This window comes from Dipteris shenzhenensis, chromosome 5 (genome assembly GCF_047967505.1).
Source record: "Dipteris shenzhenensis isolate YYH24624 ecotype China chromosome 5, Dip_SZ_1.0, whole genome shotgun sequence".
Taxonomy (NCBI): domain Eukaryota; kingdom Viridiplantae; phylum Streptophyta; class Polypodiopsida; order Gleicheniales; family Dipteridaceae; genus Dipteris; species Dipteris shenzhenensis.
In genome coordinates this window covers 30,400,355-30,410,342 of record NC_141600.1, presented here as the reverse complement: position 1 = coordinate 30,410,342, position 9,988 = coordinate 30,400,355, and the positions used below count along the sequence as shown (strand labels likewise).

At 44.1% G+C, this 9,988-nt stretch overlaps 1 protein-coding gene across 4 annotated transcripts in view; it reads right to left on the bottom strand.

Annotated features, from left to right (window-relative positions):
* PEX1 (peroxisome 1) overlaps nt 1-9,988 on the bottom strand; it is a 57,370-nt gene that overhangs the window by 29,926 nt on the left and 17,456 nt on the right. For all 4 annotated transcript variants that reach the window (XR_015540990.1, XR_015540989.1, XR_015540991.1 and 1 more), the window contains exons 4-8: nt 4,318-4,491; nt 3,974-4,069; nt 3,382-3,862; nt 2,044-2,895; nt 1,864-1,955 (exon numbers count right to left, since the gene is read on the bottom strand). Coding sequence is in view for 1 of the 4 variants with exons in the window: in XM_087374540.1 (XP_087230666.1) it covers nt 1,864-1,955; nt 2,044-2,895; nt 3,382-3,862; nt 3,974-4,069; nt 4,318-4,491 (1,695 nt within the window). In the remaining 3 variants the exon portion in view is untranslated. The remainder of the gene's footprint in view (nt 1-1,863; nt 1,956-2,043; nt 2,896-3,381; nt 3,863-3,973; nt 4,070-4,317; nt 4,492-9,988) is intronic.

Sequence of the window (9,988 nt, the reverse complement as noted above, 5' to 3'; positions counted from 1 at the left end):
CACTGCCCGCCGTCTTCTAGGATACTCCTTGGGAGAATTTCAGATCATCTTCGGCTCGTTTCCCGAGTCACAGATTTGGGAAACATTTTTGGTTATTTGGCAGATTTATGAGGTCTTTGTCTCAATACTCACTATTTCTCTCATGGGTGAGATATTGGGCTCTTTGGACAATCTGGAATGAGCATAATTTGGCATACTTGCGCCGGCAGATTCACAAGTCATATGAATCTTTCTGAGCCTCATTGCGGCAATCCTTATATGATGCCTGCCATGAGGGTGATCTACATGCTTCTTGCATAGAGCTTTTCTTTTTATGCTTCTGATCTTTGGGATACTCTCCATTTTGGAGACTTCCCATCTTGTAAATTTATGAGAATATAAATACAATGCACTGGATTTTACCCAAAAAAAAGTGTGTGTATATATACATATATATATATATTGAAGTGCCAAAATAACTGCAAAAAGAGAGAGGATATCAATGTTGCCAGAATTATCTCAAATTCTTCCTGCATGCTTTGAATCTTACTCACAAAAACCGCATCCTTGTTAGCTGTATGGATCTGTAGTACCCTAAAGGGGCCTGCACATCACGAAGGAAAAGCATCAGGTGTGGGGACCCTACAATCTGCCACATAGCCCTTCCCAAGCCTTCGTCCCTTCCCAAAAGAGCCGGTGGCGTATGAAAAGAGGGCTCTCACCACCTGATGGATGCAAAGGCCATCAAGCCATCAATTTCCATATGGGGCTAATCATGTTCCCCATGTGCAAAACTTTGCGCCTTTGCATATCTCCAACGTTAGGGTCCAGGGACATTAGGCCCCAAATCTAAGTCATGAGGGGGCTTGTCCAAATGTACCAACAATCTCCCCCAATGGCCAAGCGCCCGAATCTGTAGCAGCATACTGAGGTTCATCCACCAATCATAACTCAAGCACACACATACTGACAAGCTGACAACACGAAATACGATTGCCAGAAACATGCCCCTTGTCCATCAAACTGGGAATCCCCGAATCACCGCCAATCAAACTATTTAATTCCACCACGGGCTATGCAAGGGAGCCGCCACAGATGTCACGCAGGTGAATACTGCTCAAAACAGAGCAGCAATGCCACGCATTGATTTGTGGGCAGGCCATATGTGCCACGAACAGAACAGCCACCATATGTCGCCATGAGTAGGCTTTGATACCACTGTAAGACCCCAGGGGGACTACACATCACTAAGGGAAAGCATCCAGTGCGGGGGTCCCACACCCTGCCCCACAGCCGTCTCCAATGCTCCTCCAAAAGAGCCAGGGGCATATGAAGGAGGGGCTCTCACCACCTTACATATCCATGGGCTATTAAGCCACCAATTAGTATATGGGACTAATCAATGCCCCCGTGTACACATGTCAGAAGCCCCTACGGGCCATTTTTATACCTTTGCATATCCCAAACATTAGAACCATTAGGTCCCCAGATCCAAGTCATGAGGGGGCTTGGCCACATGCGCCAACAGGATCCGCTCCATAAGGACTTGGAGATGACCCTTAGCATACTTATATCTTTACTGCGATGTTCTGCACTTGTTTGGAGAGGAGGGGCAAGGTAATCTCTAGAAGAAACAACACCCTAAATAGGCCACACATTTAAAACTCCATAAAACAAACAGAAGATCTGACAAATCCTAGCATTAACGAAAGTCACAAAGGGAGAGTGTTTGAGGACACATTTTTTTCCCAAATTTTATAAAGGCAATATCTTGAAACCACAGTTAGATATGTTATCACCTGAAATGAGCAGCCAAAATTTAGGACCTGCAGAGTAGAGCTGTTAGAATCACACAAAAGAAAGGATATACAAGAAGGATCTTACAGGTGGTCCATGTAAAAGCACATATCCAGGAGATGCAAGGCCAAACATGTGATATTTGTCATAAGCTTCAGGAGAAAGGAGAACCTGTAACCCTTCAGGGTGCCAAAAAGAAATTTAGTTCTTGATCGTGATGAGGTCCCTCTCAAGAAGAAATGAGGAATGAATCAAATAAATACTTACTGCTTAGAGCCTCAGATGCAGGTCCTTTGAGCCACGTTAATGAGGCCAAAGTGGGGCCTCTGTTTCCTTCCAGAGCACTTTCCAATGAGCAGGGAATGCGATAAGGCTGTCCCAGCTTTATTCCTCCCAACTCATCCCCCACTTGCTTTTTAACACCCAGTTGATCTTCACTTTCCAAAAGCTTCTGATTGAGTAAGAAAACACCCTTGTAAGGCATCATATCTTTAGTTCCATAGGCTTTAGAATTCACATCCGTATGCTTGTGCTCTTCATGGGAATCATACAGAGCGAGTACAAAAGATAGAACTCCAGCAGACTTTTCACTTGGTCCAGTCATGTTCACAATTGAATGTTCTTCACTGAACTTTTCTTCAGAAAACATGTTGCCGAGGTTTGAATGTTTCCTAGACTCATCAGAAAGAAAAAACTGCATAACAGCTTCCTTTGAAATAGGCACACTGATACATTCTCCAGGCATAGATTTAGAGATACTAGCAATTTGAGCGGCTGCCCAAATCTTAAGTAGGTTTTTTGCTTTATGATTTTGACCACAATGAGCTGGTTTTAACCCATCAATGACAGAATCCCTATCTCCCGTTTGATCCATGTCAGTGAGATTTGAAATGGTTGTGAGGAGCTCCTCATGTTTCTCCCACTCCAAAGCATTATTTTCATAGGCCTTTTCAGCCACTACACCGAGACCAAAACCTCCTTCCATGGCCTCATCCTGCCCATGATTACTACCATTAGCATCATTGGGAAATTTTTCTGCAGTCTCAAAATCAATTGGTGATATGATAACAAGAGGCTGCATCAAATTTGGACTTTCAATGACACCCTTAACCTCAATACCTGTGCAAACAGCAAAGTATTACAGGTTGTAGCAGAATCAAAACAAACCATTCATTTAACAACCCTCAAGATACAAAGTTGATGAATGAATAAATCTCTTTAGGAAAAATATTTTTCTCCACTGTGAGCTTCAATGTTTCAGTCTATGCACATTAAGAAAGGACGACATTCAATTAAATTTCCATGCCAAAATGCAAAGGGCTCATGTATCACTCATCAATGGTTTCCAAGGTATGCCATTCTGATCTTACTTCTAATCAATTGAGCAAAAAACATATCAATTTCACTTTATCCAAAACGATCTTCAGAAACCTTGTGTATATAATCCCAAGATCAATGTTTAAAACATATTGAAAAACATTTACCATAACAAAACCATAAGCAGTACATAAATAATTTATAATGTCAATATATAACTAATTGATAATGTCAATATAAATGTTTTGTATACATTCAGCATCCAAAAGTTAAGGCATAAGTATGTACAGGTATGAATTCCAGCTCCAATGAAAAGGCGAATTGAGCTGGCAATCATGGCATGTCCCTCTGAAACAAGGTTGCAATACACAAGACGCAATACAATAAGTCTGTTATCCCTATCAGCCTTCCCAGCAACACCAGCCTTGACTCTCAAGCTTTGTCTTTTTTCTGAGTCTGTCTTCTTTTTTGTCCTTTGTGCATCAACGCTAGTTACAACAACTAACTTCCCATTATGAAGAGGAATCTTCTTTGCAGTCTCTGGAGACACAAATATGGCTGCCGTGGGCAATATGTAATAAGAAAAATTTTTCAGTTGACATCTCTCTGCAAGAGAAAGATTGAGTTCCTGGAGACGTAGCCATGCCTTCACGGCAGAGGGCTCAACTGCTGTAGTTGTCACAATAGGTTTAGACTCTGATTGGCTTTTCAAAAACTTTTTCCGGGGTTTAGGTGCAACAATTAGTTCAGCCCCAGGTACCAATCGCACCTGTACTCCACATCATAACACACTAACAATATGAATAATATGCAAGTGTATGCTTCAGTCTATTAGTACAATAGTGATTCCCCCCATAATAATATGATAAAGCACTCATACCACTTGTTTTGGTGAAGTTGAGACTACTTTAAGAGTAAGGACATTTTGTCCCTGCACCCAAACAGGAAATAGCTGGCCTGAGCAGAGCACACCGACCTGTAAAAAGTAGTACAGTATGAGTCAAAGTTATGATTCCTCAGGACAAGTATCAAGAGTTTCTATTTGTAGGCTTGAAAAGATGGGGTAAGATGATGCAAATAAAAGATCCATGGGGAAAATCAAAATGCAATATTTTCAAGGCACCTCTGTCCAAGAACATTAAACGTTGTCAAATCATACATGCCTTCACTTTCACCACGTCTTTTACATTCATTCCGGATTTAGAACTAAGCTCGTGTTATCACCTGACTTAGGATATGGTCCTCGACAAAACCTGCATTGAGCTCCAAAATTTCCCAATCATCTTCTGTTGCAGGCTCAAGCACCACTGTGCTTGCGGCAGCAACATCTGCTAGAGCCTTTACATGCACCTGACCCCTAGCTGGCAGCCCAATGCATTCCGCTAGTTTGTCCGACACCTGGAACAAACAAATATAAGGCTTTCAAGAGCTCAAGCATGACCCAGTCGGAAATGCATATACAAATACACCTCAGTTCTTCTATTTTGTATTTCTTCAAAAATGTGAATAGTCTCAAAGGTGCACATGAATGGACAGAATACTCACCAACACACAAATGCAATCATACCAAAATAGCATGTCCATACCATATACCTAGATGAATCCAGGAACATTCCCAAACTCATCCTCTAAAAACACAACATAGTGCAGTTTCAATCTCATGATAGTCACTCACAAGGTTGAAAACCATTAACTCCATCATGCATAGCAGGGACTAGCTACTATGACATCCTCACTGACGTCATCAGCACCCAACAGTGGGTGTAGACCATAGTATAAAAATATGCTCTCACACATACAAATCCACACACCCACACATACTTGAGCATCCATTTATACAAAGTCTTCGTACTGAGTTTCTGTCAGCACTCCGGAGGTGAAGGGCAGACTCAGCCATGATGAAGGCTAGCACTAAAGGAGAAGGCTAATCAAAAGGTAGTCCAAAATCTCTTCATTCAAGCTACAACTGCTTGTGAAGTCTAAACATTTTCATTTTAGTCTCTCCCCAACGAGCATCTAAATCTAAATCTAAATCTAGCTGATAGGGCAACGCACCATTTAAGATAGAAAGAATTATCACAATACCAGCAGGCCGCAACTTGGACGAAAACTTCACAAGGTGAAATTTGCATGTCCGCTAATACGGCAGAAGCAAATACCTAGATGAATCCAGGAACATTCCCAAACTCATCCTCTAAAAACACAACATAGTGCAGTTTCAATCTCATGATAGTCACTCACAAGGTTGAAAACCATTAACTCCATCATGCATAGCAGGGACTAGCTACTATGACATCCCCACTAACGTCATCAGCGCCCAACAGTGGGTGTAGACCATAGTATAAAAATATGCTCTCACACATACAAATCCACACACCCACACATACTTGAGCATCCATTTATACAAAGTCTTCGTACTAAGTTTCTGTCGGCACTCCGGAGGTGAAGGGCAGACTCAGCCATGATGAAGGCTAGCACTAAAGGAGAAGGCTAATCAAAAGGTAGTCCAAAATCTCTTCATTCAAGCTACAACTGCTTGTGAAGTCTAAACATTTTCATTTTAGTCTCTCCCCAACGAGCACCCTGATTGATAAATAAGTTGTGCATGATATATCAACAACAGCAAGCCTAGTTATGTCCCTAGAACCTATTGATACTTGCAGGTTGTGTCCCAACTCCCCTTCTATCTTCTAGAAGATTTTGAACTTTTTTTTCAAACCAGTAACTTCTTATTCAATGTTTGGTAAAACTCAGCTATCCACTAGCACGCTGTGCAGACCGGCCCTTTGCAGGTTACTTCCCCTAATTCCCAACCCACTCTTGTCAGAACACGAGAGTATCCAAGAACTGGTTGAAGGGGGGCCGGGGCACTGAACCCGCCAATATCTGAACACCAAAAGAGTCCGAAGGATGCCTGAAGACCCAGTCTTACAATATTGTTCACAAAGCTTTGATGTTGTGTGATCTCTCCTGCCTTTGCTCCCAAATGGAAATCTGGAGTGTTGCAGTTTGCCAAGGAGTCTATTAGAAGTGTCCAAGATCGGGACAGATTTTATGCTAATAGACATCGTTCAAGAGAGTTCTCTGAAGAAACGATGGTATATTTGTGAATTCCCAAGGAATCCAAGAGCCTAAGTACTGGTTTGGTTCCGAAGTTATCCCCCAGATACTGTGGTCCGTTCAAGGTCATTAAAAGAATTGGACCAGTTGCATATAGACTAGAATTGCCTCCTGATGTTAAGGTACATCCAGTCTTTCATGTCAGTAGACTGAAAGAAGTATTGGGTGCGAATGATCAACTTGTTTCTCCTCAAGAAATAATAGAAGTTACAGATTTGACTTTTATTCCACACGAACCTGAGTGTATTCTTGAATTTCGTGAAAGACAAATTCGTAATAGAACTATCACGGAATACAAGATCAAGTGGAAGGATCGTGTTGAGGAGGATGCAACATGGGAGACCTTACTAAACCTCCAGAGGACATTCCCGGGTTTTTTAGCGAGCTCAGGAGTGAGTTCTTAGAGGAGGGAAAGTATGTCATGTGCACAGATTCGTATCCGACGTGTACTGGGTACACAAGACTAGCTCAGGTAACCTGGGGAGGCTTAGAGCTAGGAAAGCTTGATTCTCGGGTTGAGTGGCAAGGGTACGAACCAGTTAGAGGTCTTCGCTATTTTTGGCGCTTGGGGCCCGAGTCTATGTAAGGGGCCCAGAGGTTCAGTTCTCAAGGAGCCGATGGGAGCAAGTTTCGTTCCCAGGTGCTAGGTCTGATCCTGGATTGAGTCGCGGATGCGCGCCTGCATCATAGCGTTAGCCCAAGGCCCAGCAGCAGATCCCAGGCTTCACAATGCCACCTGGTGGTATGGGACACCAGGCTGGTTAGGATCTGATTGGGAGTTCGTGCCAGTAGCTCAGCTCGTGGCTCGGAGGGGACATCTCCTGATTCGAGATCACATCCAGTAGATGTCATGGTTGGGTGGTGAGCAGCCTGCTCAGTTTCCTCACGTTGTGTGTGTTCTTGTGTTTGCTTGTAGATCAAAGGTTTCAAGAGTGCTGGGACATGTCAGTATCTGGCAGTCCATTAAATGTGGTACTGACAAGCTGTGAATTTGGCACCACCTCATCAATGTTGGCAGGTTGTTCCATGAGGTCCTTGACCTTTGCCAGGTATGCATCCATAGAGTCACCTTCATTCATACTGACTTCCTGTAATTGCCTTCTCAAATATGCAACACGAGCTTCATTGCGAATCTGATAGAGAGAAGCCAATCTATCCCAAGCATCCTTTGCTGTCCTGCAAGACCGGATGTGTGGAATAATGATTCTCTTGCATGATAAAGCAATACATGAATGTGCATTTGCATCTCTTGCATTCCATCTTGACAGTTCCTGAGTTGGAAGAGCAGCAGCAGAGTGCTAGAAGATAAGGCATTAGGAGGAGTACCCCCTGCAGAGGGACCAGCAGTAGAGGCAACCACTGTAGCATTGGCTGGCCTTAGATCAACCCCAGAAACAATATTCCACAAATGCTTTGCAACTAGAATATGTTTCATGAGATAAGACCACATCGGATAGTTGGTGCCATCCAACTTATCATCTTCACGAAGAACGCCAAATAGATATTGATTGTTCCCAACCATAGCAAATGTGATACCCTGAAAGAGACCTGAAAACCCAAAAGCCTCAAGGCTATCACTGCAAAAGCTGGCTGTCCAAAAATGACAGCAAATATCTGCAAATTTCCAACCCAAATCAAAGGGCAAATGCAAATCTGACCCAAATGTGACTGTGGCAGGCAATGTTCACTGCAAAAACAGCAAATCTAGCAAAAGCCCCAAATTTAATGAGGGCAAATAGGCCAAAAAGAGGGTAAATGCAGAAAAGCCCCAAATTTTGCTGAAATTTTTGCAAATGTGACCCACTGAATGATAATCTGACCCAATGTATAGCCTCAAGGCTTGAAACTGCACAAATATGAGTTACTGTCCCAAACACCAGTTGAAATTGAGCTCCCAACACAAAAGCCCCAAATTTTGTTGATCTGAGTGATGACGTGGCACAATGCGACAGTCCTGAACCTGAAATTAACTGAAAACTTCAATTTTTGGAAGGATTTCAGTTGTCAACCTTGTCCAAAGTATTGTATTGACAGGTTGAAGGTCCAGATGTCAAAAGCCCTAAATTTTTCTGTTGGAAATTAGGGTTTGACAGTAAAAACTGTCAGAAACAGTAAAATACTGCAAATGTTGCTTGTGAATCAGCTTTTGGTCCTTTGAGATTAGGACTGAGACTCAAAAGGCCTCTGTAGGTAGAGTATAACAAACCACGAAGCTGCTGCAGCAGGTTGAAGTGCAAAAGACAGCTGGAGCGTAGCTGGAACAGCCCTTAGACACCTCGAACTTAGTGTGTGGCTGGTAGTATCTCCTTTGGAGGGCTCTGAACAAGTCGTGATAGCAGAACGTCTTCAGCAGATGACTGTGGAGAGGTCTCGCGAGCTAGGCGCCTGGATCTGGGTCTGGTTAAAGTCGCGGGAGCTAGGCGTCTGGAACAGCAGTACAAAGGTGACGACAGATAGTCACGGGTATTGTGGAGGACCTCGAAAATGCTGCAGCTGAAGCCTACAAGCAGTCGCCTCAGTCTGGGAACAGCAATGAGGCACTTTGTGGCGACGAAAATACACTGGAAGCCTTGGACAGCAGCTGGAGGAAACGTACGGGATCCGTATGTATCTATATGGACGTCCGTACAGTTGTATGGACAGTACGGAAAAGAGGTGCAGGAAGCAGATCTGGGCTCTGATACCACTGAAGGGTCGCGTAGACATAAGAGAGCACGTAGAAGGTACAAGGGTCGATGAGAAAACGCCGTCATGTCTAGGATATATGAAAAAAGGAGTACCAGGTACTTGTACCTAGACCTAGGACTAAGTGTCCTAGGTGTCACATAGGACTAAGTGTCCTAGGTGGCCTAAAAGGCACTAACACTACAAGTGCCTATATTTATGCCTACAAGGCACATACCATGGCCTATAGGGCATCACTAGAACCACCAAGAGATGGCCTACACTTACAGTGGCCCCAAGGGCTGGCAAACCTACCGACCAGCCTGCCAGTTATTGGCCGACTGGAACAGGCCCTAAAACGGACACAGAAGCTTCATAAATGTGCCTCTTCTGGGCTCAAAACTAGGGTCCCTTGGCCCACAACACTAGGGCCCTGGCCCTCACATCAAGGCAGGGGCCCAGCTGCCCTATATAAGGCCTGGTTGGCTGCCTCCAAGCAGCCGAACCAGCCTCTGTCTTTGGTAAACCCATGTGCTGATCTGTCCCGCCTCTGCTGTGCCCTTTTCTGGCTGCCTGATCTGCCCACATGTGTGTGCCTCTATCCCATACTGCTCCGTACTTTTGCTGACGCCACCTGTGAGCTCATAGCCTCTTCTCTTGGGTCCCTGCTGCTGTCCTCTTCTCTGCCTTATGCTCCTGCAGATCAGCCAGGTACCCTTGTCCTCTCTTCTCTCCATTATGGGCACATGCTGCCCAAGGTCTCCCTCCCCCACGCTCTCCTCATTTGGGGGCTTACAGATGGGGAGGTGACCTTTCCAACAAGATCTCCATGGTGAGATGGGGAGCTGCAAGTGATATACGCGCAGAAGAGTACAGTTGGGTCTGTGGAAGCTGAGCAGGCCACTGACAGTCCTTAGGATGCCCCTACACCTCCCAAAGCGATCTGCTACCCATAGTCCACTCAATCCTATGCCTTTTCCAAATGTAGCAAAAGGAGTGTGATTGGCTTCTCCTGTTAATAAGCCCAATTCCAAAAGGTAAAGACGTCATCCACAATACTATGATTCTGGACAACACCTATCTAAATGTCATAGGTGAGATCGGGGCGGAG